The sequence below is a fragment of the Apus apus genome, chromosome 4, assembly GCF_020740795.1.
Source record: "Apus apus isolate bApuApu2 chromosome 4, bApuApu2.pri.cur, whole genome shotgun sequence".
Classification (NCBI taxonomy): Eukaryota; Metazoa; Chordata; class Aves; order Apodiformes; family Apodidae; genus Apus; species Apus apus.
The window spans coordinates 2,782,277-2,802,419 of NC_067285.1; the positions used below are offsets into that span (position 1 = coordinate 2,782,277).

A 20,143-nucleotide genomic window follows, 5' to 3' on the forward strand; every position below is an offset into this window, starting at 1 on the left:
CTCCAACTCATGGCAAGACTTGCAAGAAACAGCTAAGATGAAGAAATTGCCATGACAGCCTTGTTGCTTATGGCCAACCCATCAGCTTTTCTCAAAAGCACGAGGACCCAGCTGCCACCCTGACCTCCCAGACAGGAGGAGAACTGAGCCTGGCAGCCCTCTGCAAGAACCTTTCCCCACAGAGATGAGGGGAAAAGTAGGATTTCTAATTTTCAGTCACTTCACCTCTACCATAATCCTCAAGGCCCTCGAAAACGGGAGGGAGAAGTTTGCAGAGTCCCATTCCCATTTCTCTTTTGCAGGATGTCCTTTTTTTGACCTTCCTTTCCCCTGATCCCTTTCACTTTCAGTGCAAACAATGTGGAGATCTGAGTTAAAGTTATTTTGTATTTGAATTCCATAAATTAAGCACTTGCACGTTGGTGTCAGATGTTGGCTTAATGGAAATCTTTCCATCATCATCAGTAACTAATTGCTTCTTTTTTCCCCTTTTTTAGTGTGGAATTGGATTTTAAACAGCAAGAAGATAAACTACAGCCAGTTTTGAGAAAACTTCATCCTATTGAGGAAACTCAGGTTGCACCTTTGCCTTATTCTCAGGAGAGCTACTCCTCCACTCCCAAGCAAAAATCCAAAACTGAATCAAAAAAGCATGGAAGATGGAAACTCTGGTTCCTTTAACCCAAGTCCATTACATGTGGAGTTCAAGGCCTTCTTTGAAAAAAACATTTGGGATTCTATCAATCATCTCTGACAGGATCTTGGCAGACTGAGCAGTGTGAGGGGTCAAGGCATCACTGAGCACTCTGGCAGCATTCACTTCTCACCCTATGTACCAAAAAGGCCTTCGTACCTAGGAACTGAGGTCCAGAAGCAAGGAGTTAGGTAACACCTTGCCAGCTTTTATTTGCAGTTCACCAATGTGGGATGTAAAACCTGAATTGAAATTTGTACCAAGACAGTAAAACTATTCCCCCTCCCCTTTCAGATTGGGAAGTGTCACATTCTAACCAATTGCAGGCTGTCATCCTGTACACAGCTCAATGTCACTGTTGGGTTAAAGCCTTCTGGGGGTTTGGTTTATTGTCTTGAAACAACGAGGGGGGGGGGGAAATAACAAGCAAGCCTTATGTTTGCAATGGTCTTCAGTTTTACAAATCCATGTTGATTGGGGAGTGCAGTTTTCAGCACATAGATCCTGGACAAAGCACAATTTTTCTTGTGGTCCAAGACCAAGAATAATCTCTACGATGTGACGCGGTGTATATTTGCCTTCATGCAATGCAGACATCAGCCAAGCTATCACACTGGACAACACACCATAATTCCTAATTTAACTATGTCCTCATCACCAGACAAACAAGTTTGCTGCTTATCTCCAAGGGGTAAGCAGCTAAAAACCTCCCCAGGTCAGGAGAAGCCTTTAACCACACCAAGCTGACAGGGTCAAGGCTACAGGCTACCTGTCCTAGATCTCACTTTCTTTCTTGGTACCCAAAAGGTCCTAATGACACATTCTGGCACAAATTAAAAAAACCAAACGAACCCAACCCCACAAATAGAACAAAAACTCTAAGGATTGTTGGCATTTGCCACCATTTAGTATCTTTTTGTTAAGAGAGTCTTTGGAAAACCCCCCACTCTTGCAGAAGGCACCCAAAAATTTACAGTATGCATCACACTTTGAAACCTGTCTGGAAGGAGCAGTAATTTCAAATGCTATTTATTTACTAAGCTTCTCAGATGGGTTTTCCCAGCCTATTTGAATTTCTATCTCAATCTAGTAAATGTAGTTGCTGACCAACACACTTAAAAAAACAAAGCATTTTTTTCCCCCTCTCTGTTTTGTTTGTTTTGTTGGGGTTTTTTTCCGTGACTCTTTACAATTTTGCTCTGAATTATAAACTGCAATTTTCCTTTAAGCCTTTGCTACTGTCATTAAACTTGCATCTCAAATGACCATTTGTGGAAAAATTTCTCACGTTAGAAGTGGCCAGGGAGTGGGAATCTTGTTGTCTTTTATTTTTTTCCAAGGATTTAAGCTAAGTCACACAGAGTCATGTTACTAACTGGTTTAGTAAGAATTAGGTTTGAAACTGCACACTCTGCAGCATCAGTAAGATAAAACTTCTTCAGCCTTTAGGTGGAAGAAATGCCATCATTAGCAGAAAAGTTTGCACATGCTAACACATGTGAAATGTTTTCATTTACACTGTTTTTCCTCTTAGCTCAGCACCAACTCCATTACTGCAAGAAAACTGGAGGAAAATAACTTATTTTTTTCTCCCTCAAAGCAAAGAGCAAGAAAAGGAGGTTAAAATGAGAACAGAAATGCAGAAGGTGTCTGTGTCCACCTCCAAATGAAGTTCAGCATGCTTTAATTAAAACAAAAAGTCACCTTTGTGGTGAAACTTCCAAGAGGGCTACAACAGAAGCAAACAATACCCTGAAATACTTTGGTGAAAGCTGAAGGTTTAGAAAAGGGGATCCTGTGTACCAGGAGGGAAGTGCAATTGTTTCATGTGACAAAAACTTGTTTCATGCATTTTATACCATTTTTAATTGAAAACATCAAAGTGTTTACAAGACAGTCTGCCCAACGTGTTCTAGAAACCCAAGCCTTTCCAAACAAGAAAGTGTTTTTTTCCTAAACAGAAAGAAATCTCCAATATGGACATAAGAAACTACAGCAGAATTATTATTTTTAAATAGTGTTAATAATTACTGAACTCATCCATGCTACCACGCCTAGTGTCTGGGTTTTTTTTTAAAGAAATTCAATCAAGCATCTCTCCAATGGCAATCAACCACAGATCATTAGTGTCACCCAATCAGCAGCTTTTCCCATACACCCTATTCTAAAGGTTCTTGTGTGCAGGGATCTGACCCAAGACTCAACTGTTTTCCTGTGTGGTTACTGACTCCTACAGAGACCAGTATTCTGTAATGGTTTCAAATCAGAGCGGAAAATTCACTGGTGAAAATATACAAGAGCTGAAAGTGAAAGTTCTCACGGCGTGTTCTGTACATGGCCAGGCTATTTTCTTAAGAAATTGCAAATTTTTAATTTTTTACATTTTTTTAAAACTGGAAAAGCTAACATACATATAAGTCTTGCTTAAAACGACATACCGTGTTATATCCTACCATCCAATGTAATTTGTAATAAAATGTTTTTGCAAGTGTGTAAAACGTATCATATTGTATTACCTTTAGAATCACTCAGGCTCAGGTTAGACACAGAGAGAAAGACCTAATACTTTAGAGCTTTTAGTTAGATGTGGCTGACAAAGCTATTTGCACCCTCCTGTAGATCTTCTAAAACGCAGGTAAGGAGGTTAGAACAAAGAAAATGCATCTTCACTTCCAGTGTGGCTTTGCCCAGTTCACTGACAACACCAAGCACTTCCACACACTAATTTGCTATATGCACTTCCCCATATCACGCTTTAAACTACTTTTTAGTCAATAAATACTGCAGTGATTTTCTATTATTTGCTATTTTCTGAGTTGGTACCATTTCCACTAAGCAACAGTTACATTCTTTGTTTTAGAACTATTAGGAAACACTATTCATGTGAGCTTTACTTGTTTTCTTCAAGAGAAAAAAGAAAAATCAAACAAAACAACACTGTAAAAATAGCTTAAAAATCAGGGTAACCTGAAAAAAAAATCATTATTAAAACTGGAAAATCCTACCATTGGTACAAAGTGTTTGCTGTTTCTTGCTTAAGATGCAAAACTCCTGTCTCTGCTTTTATTTTTCAATCTGTATTTTAAAGGTTAAGCACTTTTTCAAAATTAAATAGGTTCATTTTCTATGAATGCTTTCAAATCCAGTAGGCTGTTAGATTATACCTTTCCTTTAGCACCCTGTATAATAGCACACATTATATATATATTATAATATATATATTAAAAATATATATAATAATATTATTATATATAATATATAATATATATATATATTATATATATATTATTCCTGGGATTTGCTAGCTACAGTTATCACTGCCATCCTGACACCCTTCTCTCCTAGCAGAATGAAACAGACTGCACAAAACAATTCCTAGTGTTATTTCACCATCCATGATATACAACTTCTTAAAATAACCAGAGTGCTAGAAATTTGCTGTCAGTTTGTTTAGGTGCATGCAATTTGGTGAGAGAAAATCTGGCAGGGCAGACTCCGTGCCCATTCACCACATCCCTGAGATTACATTTTACAGTAAAACAAAAACCTCACTGTAGGTGATGGAAGAAAATCATCACCATCACTCAAACACCACCTCAGGGTTTGTGTTTTTTTTAAATTAGTTTGCAATACATAATTTCAAGTGTTTCTGCAAGGAAAGAAACCATGCAAGAGAATAAAACAAAGAATTCTGTACATCATGAAAGGCTGGCGAAGAAATGAAGCTTCCACCCCAACAACTCAGAACCCATTAACTCTGAACTTGACAATTTCAAGGCACAGAAAAACAACTTCCATCATCTGCCTTCAGCCCCAGAATTCTCTCCTGGGACTCTCAATAACTCATATTTGACTTAGACTCCCATTTTACTGCCTTCCAGAAAGGCATCCCGCCCTGGAGATGCAAAGAGATGGAGAAGCCACCACTGTCTTGGATTGATGGATTCTTTGATTATTCCAGTGTTCCCTTCACTCATCAGTGCCATTTCACTACTCTGCTTCACACTTCTCACTCTCCAGTGGTGCCACCAGCTCCTCCTCCTTTGACACATCTTCACCCTACAGAGAATCCCCCTTCACTACCACCCAGGGGCACCTCTCAATCTTTCCATTAACCTCAGAGGGCTTCCACACCTCGCACCACAGCTCACTCACCTTCTCTTGCCTTCTGGTGATTTCTGCAGCATTTCTGTTTTGGTTTCAACTCATCTTTTCAACTTGTTTTAAGTTTGGTGGGGGGAGGGGAGGAGGGGGCAAAAAAAATCCATGTGGGAAACACTCCACTCACCAGTGAAGTCATGAAGTCCTCTCCTGTGCACTGATCCTAGTCACACATCCCCAGAATACCTAAAATAGCATTTTTTTTCCCCCATCACAGCAGGTGTTCATGCTGACTTTGTTCACCATAAACCATTGTGTTTTTCAGAGCCACTGTTCTTAAGGACGTTCTCTCAGGAGTAGAGTCACTTCCTACACTCTTTACTCTTACAACTAGGAGCTAGATTTTATTTTTCTCTATCAAAAAGGAATTTGAATTGTTCCACCAGATAAAGAATCCAAGACTGTCTATTTCATAGACAACGACCACAGAGTAGCACAAATCTGCCAACTGGAATATCTTCCAAAAAACTGTACAAAACCCCCATCTGGATGTCCTTTCAGAAATGAAAGAGTTCAGTAACTAGTCTGTTTTTCTTGGCTTTGCAAATGAAAAACACACCAAGCTGCTGGCCACAAGGAAGAAAGGAGAAGTCATGATTCATTTTGGAGCTACCATCATGGCTCATCAACTCTGGACGACTGAAGGAGGTCAATGTGCTGATGTGCATGGAACAACATTCTTCAAAAGCTACTGGGCCAGGAAAGAGGTGGTTTAACATTCTCCTTCACAAAAGACCCAAGGAAGCAAACTTGATTTACTTTTTTTTCCCAGACAACATTCTCCAGCAGTAAAAGCTTTGTGATCTTGTTATAGGTGACCTCTTGCTGCCACATAAGCAGGACAAGCTCCAGACACATGTATAAGTAGCCCAAAGCAGCCAACTCCTGAGAGCAGCAACAAACCTGGACCTGACATCAAACAGCTCAGCACCCAGAGGATGTTTAAGGGTCATTTGGATGTGGTGGTGGTGGAAATGGTTTAGGGGAGAACTTTGTAGAGTAGGGATGATTTGACTCGGTGATACCAAGGTTTTTTTTTTTCCAACCTGAACATTTCTATGATTCAAAGGCTGCATCTAGCTTAAATGTCTAGTTTTCCTTCTTCCAACTAGTCTATTTTATTTCAAGATCGTTCTTCTTTGAAGGTATATGATAAAAATAGCTTATGAGCCCTAGCTAGGCTTGAGCTCCACCCCGGACAGATTTTTATCTAGAAACTCACACATTTAAAGAACCAAAAATTCAAAATAAAAAGATGTGCAAAGTCAAAAGAGACTGTTAGGAAATCTTTCCAATTCATCCAACCCTATAAACAAGGCACTTCCTGTAAGTAAACATAGTTAACTAGAAATTTGAGGTTTAACAATAGAAACTTTGCCACAGAAGTGATCTACAGCCTTGAAGAATGCTGAAGACCAAAAAAACCTTTAAAAGGTCACACCCACTGTGCTCAGACTGAGATATGGCAGGTATGAGGTAAGAGGCACCACAATGCTCTTTCATTTCCCGGATGAAGGTGGAATATTTGTAATTCAGTGAAGCAAACAGAAGTAAAGAGATCACACTGCTGGTCCTGCCATTGCTGCAGGTCCCTGCCTTACACCGAAGGCCAAGGAGTTGGTCAGGTAGGTAGTGCAGGTCCTCTAGCTTTCACCAATATTTTTCCAAAGGAAACTGACCTGGTAACAGCTGTTCAGTATCAGCCACACAACCTCATCCATAGGCCGTAAAGCAGAGAAAGTAAGTTGAATTGGTTATGGTACCTCTCACAGCTTGAATTGCACGGCCTCCTGAAACAGTAAATGCAGTGTCCCAGGTTCCCAGCAGATCAGCACATCTAGCAGCCTCATCTTCTGTTGAAGGTTTGTGCTCACTTATGTAAAATCACATCATATTCAAGCATTCACTTCTGCCTCCCCTGCTCCAGCATAACTGCCTCTTCACTGCTGAAACTCTTTCCAGTCCTCTGCTGGTCACACCAACTCTGGCCTCTCAGAAACACCAGCTCTCTCTGGCTTCTCACACAGTCCAAGCCAACACGAGCGCAAGTCGTGCACACCTCCGTGTCAGAAGGGTCTCCAATGAATATTATGACACTACCAACTGAAACCATTTCTACAAGGCAATTGTCTTGGATGTTTACCCCTAGAGACCCCCAAGTCCCTGCACCCCAAATGGCACCCTAGTGCCCCCGTGGTTAGAACAGAGGTTTATAAAGAGTGTGAAATTAAAGAAACTTGATTGACACAACCAGGGGATTATGCGTCTACGTGTCTGTCCTGCTGCCTAACAGAAAGGAAGTTCTCCCTGGGGCAGGAAGGACTGTGTGTGCCATCATTCACCTGAGCTCTGCCAAGCAGGATCCTCACAGGAATGCTTCCTGGATCAGGATAATGGCTGATCAATCTTGGTGAACATTTAATTCATGGATACAGGAATAAATGCCAGATTCTCAGGTATTTTTGATCCAAGGTCCTTGGTTTACATTTCAAGTGTATTATACAACATTAGGTTTCGGGTGAAGATGACACAGCTAAGTATTTCTTCAAAGTAAAAACCTATCATCTTTATTACACCAACACTGACATCTTGATACAAAAAAAAAGTTGCCACATCCTTTATTTTACTTCTTTTGAAAAAGTTATTTTTATTTGAACTACGCCTCCAGAAGATCCTTTCTTTTTAAAACTCCTTCTTTCTATTCATCCTGTACAGTTAAATCTCTCATACAAGTTCCAGGTAATCTAGACTAGTATTGACTGAAGCTAACACAATTTCAACATGATTCTGACCCAAGTGCCCTCAGGTTACACTTGCTAACTAACACTTGCATTTTACTCTTCCTACTTTGACACCACAAAAATGAATTGTTGCTGGTTAATCACAGGAGGATCCCTTCAGCAACAGACTGAAGTCTAAGACAGGAGTAAGTACTCCCTGAAATGACCCAGTTCTATTAACTCTCATTCCATAATTACAGTCTGCAGGTACAGTAGGTTCGAGCTGTACTCATCATCACCCTGGATATTTTTCACACAACTGCACTGAGTTAAAACACACACAGGAGAAGTTTTCCAATATAATTTCATAAAGGCAAAAGGAATCACTAACATTTTAAAATATCATCTAAATCATGTTCATCAAAGCAATAATTAATTCACATCCTAACTGTAACTGAAGAAGTTTCCTCTATGCTTGTCTTAAGACTACACCACCAACTGGGGGAAGAAGTAAAGTTTTGTATCCCTGTACAGGAAGATATTAAGATCTCTGTATAGAAGGATATTAAGGTATCTGTTCTGCATGTTAGTAATATTTCTGTGGTGACACACAGAGTAACACTAACATATAAACCTCCTGACTTCTTCTCACTGTTACAGCGTCCCAGCACTAGACCATTCTGTAAGAATGATCTCTGTAACCATGTCTTGCTCCAGCAATGGGTCTGCTCATCCATTATCCCTTCATTACAACTCAAACTATTACTGCAATTCAAACAGACAAAAGTGGAATGCACAAAAAAAAGTTAAATGGCCGACACCCTAAAGACAAAATAAAATGGTAACACATTTGCTGACACAAGAACCGTGTTGCCAGTAAATGGGACAGCAGCAGATGAGCAAGATATGCTGAGGAAAGAGACTTGTCATAAAAAGTCAAATATTTCCATGCGCAATTACACAGAGAAATCAAATCAGAAAGGGGAGATAAAAAAAGAAACTGTGGACTCAGACATATTTGACTAACAAATAAACCCTATTTAAAGAGAGAAGTCAGTGTATGGAGCCAAACTGAACCAAAGCAATGCAGAACAGGACAGCTACTCAGGCAAATATCTGGTCCACTTTGACTAGTTTCCTGTATAGTAGTTGCCAGATGCAAACACCAAAGGAAGAACACGGGAAAGACAAACCCTGTCCCCACTTTAGATATCAACAGGCCTCACTATTTTTTCTTTGTTTACATCAGTATTAAGGATACAGCTGAAAAAGTCAAGCTTCAGGCTCTACTCTTCACCATTTGATTACTGCCCTATCCTGGTTCAGCTCTAGTCAAAAAAGGCAAATAAATGCTTTTAGAGTCAAGTGATAGGTAGTGTAGTAACACACATGCATGTCTTTAACTCTCACACGTTCCAGCTAGCTAATTATAAATAATACCCCACTTTGGCCACCACAGACATCCCAGATCTGGCCAACCACCTGGCCACCAATATTTTTTTAAATATTTTTTTCTCCCCCAATGCTTTACAGCTTACTGAACACAAAGACAGTTAGAGAAGGTTTTGATTGCTTAGGGTCACCTGAGATTTAAATCCTATTACAGTCAGGTTCCAAAAGATGTGACAGAGGTATTTAAGTTTACATCAAGAGACACTTACAATGAGCTCTGAATCACGTCCCATGGAAATGACTGTTCTGTTTACTGTCCTCAATAGCTTTTCCATGATTATCTGGACATGTCGTTGTGTTGGCCCCTAAGGAAAAAGAATAAATTACTGGTAACTAGATGGAACAGACACCAGCACAACTGAACCATTTGTGGTTGCCTTTAAATCCACCCGTCTTCTGGAAGTTAAATAAAACATCACCCACTGCTGTTGATCAAAAGCAGAAAATTAGTCTCTCATTTCATCAAACACCATGCAAAGTCTATTTATTAATACGTTACTGATAAATTAACACGTACTGTTACAATTATTTAAATTAAAAGCAAGTTCCTGGAAATACAGCAAAGCTTATGACATTTAGTTGCCTAATATTTCTACCTTCCTAAGTCATTTTTTCAATATCAAAAGCCCACGGGCACTATCAAACCTGGGGGCCTTTTCTGCAACAGCTCAGTTAAAAGAAAGAGAAAAGCAAAGCAAAACTTTGGTTAAGGAACTGCAATCTCCATCAATATTTTCACATTAGTGCTTCTGTATTAGAAGTCATCTGTCACTGCTCTTGAAAGAGCAGATCAAGAAATATTTAGTGCAACTGACTTCTAACAAGTTCAGGAACCTCATGCAGAAGGATGGCTACAGGAGCTGAAGCCAAACACATGACAAGAAGAAAGAAAGAGATGGACTTTGCTCCCATCTTTTACTTTATCAACAGGCTTCTTCAGAGTGTTCATTGCTCTGATGGAGAAGACTTCAAAAAAAGGGCCATAAGACAGAAAGGGGGAAAATTCTACAGCCAGCATTTCCAAGTGCTTTCCCAGATAATGATCTAAATAAAGCAGCCTCCTTGTGTTGCTTCTTGATCAAACATTCCAATGAACTACTTACTTTCTTGCCCCTGGATCAGGAGACTAATCCCTATCTCATTGTTGGATGATGCTTAATTACCAGAGGCAGACCTGCATATGTGAAAAAGGCATTTGCATATTTGAGGAGCACTCCCCCATCAGAACACACATCCACAACCACCTCCAACAGAGATTCTTCCTCCTGCACCTGACAGATCTATCTCCCTTTAAGATGAAGCTCACAATTCTGCTACAAAGAGCACCTCCAGGGCAGAATGCACTCATCTCAGCACCCTGCTCCCCTCCACTCTTCCACTCTCCCTGCTTTCTCTCCTTCAAGTTCTCACTGACTTCCTCCTCTCCTGCCCATTTTCAATTTTACTTCACATGGCTCCTCACCTGCAGTGTTCTCCTCTTTTCCTTGTCCCCTTCCCCACCTCCCTGATCCACCAACAAACAGATCCCTGTTTCCTGCAGCCCTCTTGCAGCTGGCCACTGACAACAGATCAGCCCAGGAGATGGGGGAGCTGCCAGTGAGTTCCTAGCAGGGAGAGAAATGCAGCCAAGAAAGAGTGACAGGAAGCAGCCAAGCTGTCAAAAAAAAAACCCAAACATTTTTTTTTAAATAACCCACTCTTTGAGGCAGTCACCCAGAACTACTTTGAAAAAGAAACAAAAATCAGAATGAACCCAAAAGCTTCAAAGGAGATGCTAGATAGGATGTGAGGAGCTGACCCTGAGGTCTTTTCCAACTAAATTAGTGTATGATTCTGTGTAGGACTGAAGGTTCAGGCAGCAGCCTCAGAATTCTTTAGGAAGGCATCAAATCACTGCAGCTCTCCAGCAAGGCACCAATATTTGCATATTTGTGTGAAGTCAGGAGAAGACAGAAAAGGGACTATTATGCAAGCTACCCATCTGCAAACCAGCCCTGGGCACTGCACAGGTTCTCACATGCAAGTGTCTCATGTGTTGACATCCTGCATGGATAAGAGAGCTAAACTAGTTACAATACTCATGCAGGAAAAGCCACCTGCCAATTCAGGTTCTTACTTACCACACTGGAGAAATTCTACTATGTGTCTTTTAATGACACTCCAAAAAGCTAAACAAGTTTGCTGTGTGAACAGAAGTATATGTTTAAAAAGGTGTGTGTATATATATGTCTATGCACACACACACCCCACTACAGGTAGTATCAATACAATTTGAACGTGCAGCTCCCAAAATGCTGAAAAAATGGAAAAAAAACCCAAACATTTTTCATTTGGCAGAGGCTAAACAATTTATAAAGAGAAGTCTGAACACCTAAAAATCTGTATTCTACTCAGTATCTAACCAATGCCTGGAGAAGTGTTATTGGATAGCAATGATGTATTGGAGGTGCCTCAGGAACAGTAAGGAACATCCCGAGATGTCACACAACACATCCTCATCACTGTTACCTAAAGAGATGACTTAAAAGAGGCTGGCTGGGGGAGGGGAGGGCAAAGGGAAAAAAGTATCTAAGTCATCAGGAGCTACCTGTTCAGTAAGCGTTAAACATCAAAGATACTAACCACATCTTTCTTGTAAAGCACTTCCAGGATGTTACTCAGCAACTGGCAACAAGCCTCCAAATCTTCTTGTCTTTCCAAGTGATACTTCAGCTGCTCCGTCATCGTGGGCAGCAGGATCTCCCTGCAGTCTGCACACAAAAGGTAAGGTTACATACCCAGCTTCAGAGACACCTTCACTGCCCAAACAGCCAGCCTGCTTCAGTGCTTACAGAAGACAAGAACGAGGAAAATTCATACCACTTCCCAATTTCCAATCACTATCCCTTGAAAAAAGCTAGAAGCAAAGGGAAACGAAGCCATGAAGTTCAGAACACTCGGACAAGCAGTTCTCCCCCCTCCCCAGGCAAAGTACTAAAGGGTCTCACCAATGTCCACAACTGAAGTCAAATGCTACATTGGCTGCTGGCCCACGAGATCTCTAATTACACAGTACCTGGGAAAATATGGATGAAGCTCTTGACAGTCTCACAAAAGATTTTTTTTATTTCTAGTGATACTACACAAATTGCTTAGACTTGATAGCATCCGGATGACTCATGAGGCTCTGTCCTTGATGACTATATCAGTGTTTAGAGATTATTTTCAAACAACAGCTGAAGTCCCTGGAATATTCAGAAAGGCTCATAAGCACTTGATTAAATCTTTATTTATGAGGATTTCAAATAGCTCTGGACCAGTAAATATGCCTGTCCTGAGCACAAGTAACAGACAGACCACAACAGGAGGCACAAGACTGAAAAATAAAAACTGGAGATTCATCTCCATTAAGAGGGAATGATCCCAGACCACAATGTGAAAGCACTTATTTAGGGCTATACCTAGGACTTCCCTGAGAAGCCACAAGGGTCAATAGCTCAAGGTAACTCAACACTAGGAAGTCTTGTCTTGGTAGGGGTAGAGTGCTACTCAGCAGTGGAAGCTCCTTCTGCAACTATACACTCCTTTTAGTGATACATATTTGGTCTCTGTCCTTTTGCAGTGGACACAACTGGCAGCCAGGATAGGCAGGAGTTAAGTAATATGCACATTGGTGCTGAGAAGCCACAGGAAACACCAATAGCTCAAAGAACAATGAAAAACTGGATCATCAAAAGCTGGCGACCCTGGATTCGATTCACCACAGTCAGGTCCCTTTACTGGCTTCATCTTTTGCTGAAGAGACATCCAGGGTCAGAACATGCACTTCCACCCTCCACCATTCCTGTCAGGATTTGGGAGCTGCTGTGTGGCAGGTGCTGAGGTGTCAGTGCTGCAGAAGGTGTCCCTGCAATCAAAGACCCAGCTGCACTGCACAGGCCCCATGCAGGTGACAACTTCCAAACCCCTCCACAGCAAACACTGAGGCTCAGCTGACTGCTGGCTGCAAGCCTGGGATGGACAAGGCAGTATCCCCAGTGCTGAAATTCTGCTACCTGCAGGTACCAGAACAACTGACAGCTGGGAGGCAAAGAGGTGCCAAGGATGAAGAAATCAACACATGCTTAAAGTGCTGGGTTTTGGCTTGCAGTGCCAAAATTGATACAGGCATTGCAAGCTCAGTGCCAGGGTGGAAATTACTCTCACTTGATGAGTCTCAGTGGTAAGGTGCTCAGGAGAACTTGCCTTTGTCACTAAAAAAGAAGGAAACAGGATGGATGAGACAAAGATGGACTTCATAGGAAACAGTCTCTGCCCAAAGTCTGCCAGAAACCTTCAGCCAGTGCCACAGGGTCCAGCTGCAATGACTTCAGTCAGCCTGGGAACTCCCAGGTCAGTGGTGATCACAGCCTGAGCAGGTGTTACAGGAGCAGCACTTCACAGACCCATCCCTATAGCAAGAAACCAGCACAGTGACTGGAATCCTGCTCCCATAAACTGCACAAGGGGGAAAAATAAGTCATTGATGTAAAAACGGATCAAGAAAATCCATGCTCAAATGCAGAAGAGGGAGCATTCCATCTCAGCAAGATGCTGGAGAGCAACTGTCACTGCAGCACCCCCACTCTGCCTTGTGAGCTCATACAAGAAGGATGAGCAATAACAGTGTACAAGCACATCCACCTTCTGGCAGTTCAAGAGAAATATTCTTCAGCCTCAAGGGACCCACGAGTACCTGTTCACTGGGAATGCACCAGGGGGATCACATTCTAAGGAAGTACTTTAGTTTCTCCAACTAAGCATTTTTCTATGTCATTGCTTCTTGGCCATTTCACTTCCAGCTTTCTAGCTCAACAAGGAGAAAAATCAAGGTGCATCTGTTGAAATTCTTGCCTCAAGAAACAGAATAGAGCCTGCAGTGTATTTACATGGGGAAACAGACCTAAGGCATGACTTCACCATATCCCCTCATAATCACTTCCATGAGGTGGCACAGAACTGAATTACAAAAGTTTCAAATCTAGTAAAAAAGAAACACCTTCATCAGAAGTTCCTGCTGTTCATTTAAAACTCCACTACCCTAAATCTAGACAGGTCTGAAAAGTGAAAGGAGTTGGTGATCTCTGTGAAAAAGCGGCTAAACAGAATTGACCTCATTACTGACCAGGATCTAATTAAATGATCTAAAGCTATTTATACACAAATGAAGTCTCCAAACTACTCTAATATGTTAGACAATGAATGTGCATTTAAGGTAATATTCTGCTGTCATGTTTCAGACTAACCTTAGTTTAAAACAAACCCTAACAAACACCACACCACCTTCTGAATAGAAAAAATTCTGAGTGAAGATCCAGCCATTACACACAGAAGGTTTTCCTGGTATCAACTCACCATGTATTATTTATAAACACCATTTTATATTCACTTTAAACTTCTGCCTCTGAACTGCTCCAGCCCTGACCACTACCTCCTATCCCAAAAAAGGTCCCCTTCCTTCCACAAGTACTCAGACTGTTCTACATGAAAGGAATCACCAGATGGATGCAGGTCAAAATTAACTACTAACTTTCTGTATGAATTTCAACCCAATGAATGGTTTGGTTCAGCCTGGCCTGTCTGCCCAAGAGATGCTTGTGTTTGCAGCCTTGTGCCCCACGTTTGTGAAACCTCAGTGCATGTTGTTCCCTCAGGTTTTGAGTAACTTGGAAAGAGCAGATCAAGAAATAAACCCCACAAAACAGTGGTGCAGCACCCTCACCCAAATGCAAGGGAGAGAAATAACCCTGCTGCCCAGCTGCTAAGCACTCCAGCAACGACACAGGAACGTGCTTCTGTAAAGCCTGTCAGGGGAATCAATATTTAATGACTTGCAAAGGCCCCTAATGAGAGGTTCGAAATGTTTCATGTCCCTGTTAAGCCCCACTAGTGGAGCACAGTCGAAGATCAATTTAATATCTGCAAGCATGCAGAAGGCAAAAATTGCAGCTGTGTCACCTTTGAGTTAGATTGCCTAGAGTAGGCTGTAATCAATAGGGAAAGTGCTCAGCCTGAATTTCTAAGAAAGGAAAAACTAACTGATTTGTCACACTACTTCATTTGGAATTACACAACCTAGACAAAAGCCTGAGTTCCCTTGGGGAGACTTGACAACGCTCCTCAGTTACCACCTTACAGGCTCTCTGCCTTCCTCAACAACTTGTGAACATCTGCTCTTTGCTTTGTAGCTGTTGGAAGTTTTAGAACATGGGAGGATAAAACGAAGTATCAAGGGGTGACAGGTACTTAAGAAAAAGATCCAAATGCTGCCCAGATTTAAAAGCAAACAAACAAAAACCCTACCAGAAAAGGCCCATAAACCACCACAAAACCCAAACACCCATATATTTATGTATATTTTTAAACAAACGTAGAACTATAGTAATATGCTGAATAAGATGCAAGATTTTAAGTGCATCTCTTGCTAAAAATATATTGAAAAACACTGGGTTGATCAACTGTATCTAGATTACACACAGAAGAGGAAAGGTTAACCTTCAGCAGCCCGGCCATCACAAACACCTCCCAGCCCTGATTAACGGGCAACCTTGATAAACCTCAAGCCTATAACATCAGTCTCCTGCTCAGAAGCCACTCTGGAGATAGCTCATGAGCATGAGGCACAATGATTAGAGACAACAATAATTCCACATCTGTTCTCTGCTGCACCAGCCCAGTGACGAATGTCACAGGAACGTGCAGCGAGAATAAAAGATTCATCTTTATAAAAGGATGTTCAGGAGGCAGGATCAACTTAGGAGCATCCAAGCAAAGATTTCCAATGGAATACTGACATGGGAACTACACTGAAGCTAAATACATGCAATACATTCTTGTCAATTTAAAAGCCTTTTATTTGGAGGGACACTGAGAAATAGATTTTATGGTTCATTTATTTAATGCAGGTGAAGAACAGCATGGACCCAAAGATTCTCATTTTAGTCATAATTAAATGATAAGAACTCTTATAAATGCTATATGCTGTCTCCTAACATTTAATAGAGCCACAATTTCCTAATGGAGAAATAAGTGCACTTCCTAACTATATAAGAACACAGCAGCGACCCAGCTCGTTTGGCAATTAGCTGGAAGTCATTTGTAAAACAAAGCAACAGAGAATTCAAACTACTCCATGGGGCAAAACTAATCAGATAAATCATTATTTACATAAACCCAACATTCTGAAGTTTGCAAGGATAAGACTGAACTCCCAACCAGAAGTACTGACATATTTAGAACTGAAAACATGCATTAGGTTATTACGAAGCTGCTCCATGCTCATTTAGAGATTCACACTTATACTGGACATCTCTTCCAGAAGACTTCTACAACACAGAATCCTTTCAAGTGCTAAGCTAAAGAAATGCCTCCTTTGTGTCAAGATCTCAAGTGGGGACTTTTTGGAAGGCAGAGAGGGACACGAAAGGAAGAAGAGATGCAGAGTTGGTCTCAGTCAAAAGTCTGCTGCTTACAGAGAAAATAGGTCTTGTGTGCCCCAGAAAAATTAATGTCAATTCTGGTGGTAATAAGTGTAAGGGGTAATAAGTGTTACTTATTTATACATGCATTTACTTCCATGTGGTCAGATATAGTTATTTCTTATTAAATTATAATTTATTCATATTTACATTATGTTTCAGTACATGCATAAGCTACTACGTATGGCATATGTAAGGACAGGGTAACATGCTCCTCCTCACAGGCTAAGCACTGGGGAGCATTTCTGCAGCACCCCAGACCAAACGATCTTCTCAATGACCTTCCAGGAAACTTCTCCTCACAAAGACCAAACCCATGGGTAACACAGGTCTTCTCTGTGAACAGAGAAAAAGCCATTGAGCACATCATGTTGGGGATTGTTTTCCATGCTCAAGATGCAACTTCATTCTTTTCCAGAACAAAACTCACATTTATTTTGCCAAAGTCAGACTAGACTGTTGATACAAACTGAATTAAGCTGAAGAAACCTTACTAAAAATAAGTACAAGTCCTGAAAAAAAGTTACCTTGAATTTCAGAAGGAACCATGGAAATGGAACCCAATATAACCAGAAAAGAGGTAAACAAATTTTAAAACTCTATTTTACATCCTTTTTTTAAAGGTATACAAACAACACCACCATAGTACAGTCTCATCCGAGGTCCCAAACTCTTCAGATTTCTTAAAGACCACTGAACCATCCACCATTCAACACAATGTCAGTAAACTATTTCACACACCAAGCCCCCCACCTCAGCATCCTTCAACCTTCACAAATTCATGGTTTTTTTTTTTAATTTAATTCCATTAGAGACAAATATCATTCTTCCTTGACTTCTCAGAGCACAGGAGGAGAGCATTTTTCTCCACCAGAAATACACTGCTGAAGTGCTGTTTGATTTTCTGTATATTTTACAGCTGTCCATCAATTCCACAACTGCATATTGCTTTTAGAAAAGAACCTCATTTCTCTAGCAGGATACAGGAGTTGTTGGATACTTGTATCAAAGTACTGCCAATCAGTTACAAATTACTGAATCACTGAGGAGGAGGAGAGGCAAACTAGTAGTAAGAACTTCAACCCACAGAGCAAGGGAAACAAACAAACAAACAAAATTTCAATTTAACAAAGGCTGTGGCTAGAGGTTTAATTTCAAGTGAATTTTAGTGTGTATTAAAGACTCCCAGCACAACTGGTTCTCCAGACACAATCTCTGTAGAGAACAACCAGTGGCAAGAGAAGCTTTTAAGATAATGCTTTTTTTTATCACCACAATAGATAGATAGATGAGGTCAAGTATAATCACACAGAAAGGAAGGCAGCACAGAGAGTGAGCTGAGTGTCCCACTGTTCTGTCAACAAAACTGGACTGAGTTTAGATTAATGACCCTGCTATTAAATCAGATCAATTTACATTTCTCAGGAGCTCAGTGATGTTGGACTGTACCAATTGCTGCAAGTAAACAGCTGAGGTTGACAGGTTTAGAAAACAAACCAGCCACACAATTTCTCCACAGTTTCTCCCTCCACCTCTGAAAATGAAATTGGTTGAATAAGGGAAGACAAAAATCAATCTAATAAGCACACAACATGCCCCTATAGCCCTCCTCAGGAGTACTTTGTGTAGCCATCATTTCTTGTTTTATCTGAGTTTTCTCAATTTCCTCCTAACCAAGACAGTCAATACCTCATATTACTGACTTCTACTCCAAAGACCTTGCAACCAAAAGAAACCAGGAGAAGGAAAACTTACTACAGTTAGCTGAGAAGGAATGAAGAAGAGGAGTAACACTGATACCTGTATCTGAAAGAGCAAACATTACAATGGTCTCAGAGGGACTAGTACCATTTTACCCAAGCCCCAACACCAGCAACACCATCAGAATTCCTTCTTTTTATTCTTGCAAACCCTGCAATTCAGAACAAAATAATTTGTCGTGGCTCATAAGGGCTGAATAACTTCAAAAGATCTCAAAAGTGGAGATCAAGCTGAACTGCTTTTGGACTTGCTGGTGCAGTACATGGTGACAAGGTTAGTAGACTTATTCTGAGAGATTTGGTTTTACTTCATCATCATCCACCACTGCAGGAAGTACATTTATAACCTGTGCTACACCCTGTTGCTCAAGTGGGACTATAACTCCATTAAAGGCTTCCTTCTGGAAAAGTTCCATCTCTCTCTTGAAAGGTTCAGAGTCTCCAGGATCACTGTTTTCCAGTCTGAATTTTCATTAGCCTTTTTATTTTTAAAACAAATTTTGAGGTTTAAGCTTGCAGCCACATGCACCACGTAAACCAAGCAATTGTATAGGTATTTGTTGCAAATCAAACTTAGAGAACTATTGCACAGTCAGCCTAAATAACAAGTGCCAACAAAATGTAAGGCTTGTCCTTTGAACATCATTCTTCATTGTTACTTGTGTAAAATCAGAATGAAAAACCCAAGTGGAGAAATGGAAAGAGCAACAGTGCTTGGTTCCACACTTGTTGGTACCACATCCAAGCAAGATCCCACCTTTTAGCAGAGCTGCTGAACTGCACCAGGCACAACCCCCCACAGCTCTGTGACATTAAGGAGCATAATAGATTGCAGCATAGACTGGGTTGGCTTCATACTTGTTTGCTGACTGGAACAAAATAAAAGCTGCTACATCCAGAAAAAAACACGTAGGTATGGTGAGATGTGACATGGTCTAAGACCTGTCAGCACAAAGCCAACCCACCATGAACATCTTCTACACTGGAACCAGGAGAGTCTGTTTTATCAGCACTTTGCCTCACATGGTCCCAGCATTTCTGACCTGACGGAAGAATCCTTTCAAATTCCCTTTATCATTGCACCACTATTTGCTCCCTCATTAACTTCTGCTGATGGCACATAAACACTTAGCTTAGGTTGGTTTAACCTGCTGTCATCTAGAACTAGAATAAAATGTTTCACCTCAGACGACAGAAAACCTTCTGTAAGACAAGTGCTTGAACTTTCACTGGGCCACTAATGCAAAGGGAGAAAATAAGAAAGCAGGAAGGAATGGCACACTCTGAAAGGTTTTTGTGTTGCTTTACTTCAGCTAGGGGACAGCTTGAAGGGAGAGAATGATGCTTCAGACAGAAAGGACATAAAAAACCTTTAATTTGCTCCATAGAACTTCATGGAGCACAAAAGCTGCATGGGAAGTTTTTGATAGAATGTATCACAGTTAAAAGTTACCATAGATGCCAATAACACTGGATGCTTAGTGACCTTTTAAATTTAAAATTCCAAGTTTTTGCTTTCACTTCTTGATTTATAACCTGCAGTAAGTGTTAATTAGCATTCCCTCATTTATTTTTTTATGTATATAACCTTGTGGTTATATAAATATATATCCTTGTGGTTCTATAAATATATCAATATATACACACACACAGATATATATACGTAACATGGAACTGGAATGGGTTGCCCAGGGAGGTTGCTGATGCCCCATCCCTGGAGGTTTTTAAGGCCAGGTTGGATGAGGTTTTGTGCAACCTGGTCTAGTGGTTCCCTGCTCATGGCAGGGGGATTGGAGCTGGATGATCTTAAGGTCCCTTCCAACCTTAACGTTCTAAGATACATATCTATGTATAACCTTA

At 40.7% G+C, this 20,143-nt stretch overlaps 2 protein-coding genes across 3 annotated transcripts in view; one reads left to right on the forward strand and one right to left on the reverse strand.

Moving 5' to 3' along the window:
* Positions 1 to 1,155, forward strand: part of INSYN2A (inhibitory synaptic factor 2A) — a 43,534-nt gene extending 42,379 nt beyond the window's left edge. Inside the window, exon 4 of the mRNA XM_051617680.1 lies at positions 498 to 1,155. Coding sequence (XP_051473640.1) covers positions 498 to 681 — 184 coding nt within the window. The 3' untranslated portion in view covers positions 682 to 1,155. The remainder of the gene's footprint in view (positions 1 to 497) is intronic.
* DOCK1 (dedicator of cytokinesis 1) overlaps positions 1 to 20,143 on the reverse strand; it is a 296,429-nt gene that overhangs the window by 198,335 nt on the left and 77,951 nt on the right. For both annotated transcript variants that reach the window (XM_051617678.1, XM_051617677.1), the window contains exons 26-27: positions 11,650 to 11,777; positions 9,237 to 9,332 (exon numbers count right to left, since the gene is read on the reverse strand). In XM_051617678.1, the coding sequence (XP_051473638.1) occupies positions 9,237 to 9,332; positions 11,650 to 11,777 (224 nt within the window). The remainder of the gene's footprint in view (positions 1 to 9,236; positions 9,333 to 11,649; positions 11,778 to 20,143) is intronic.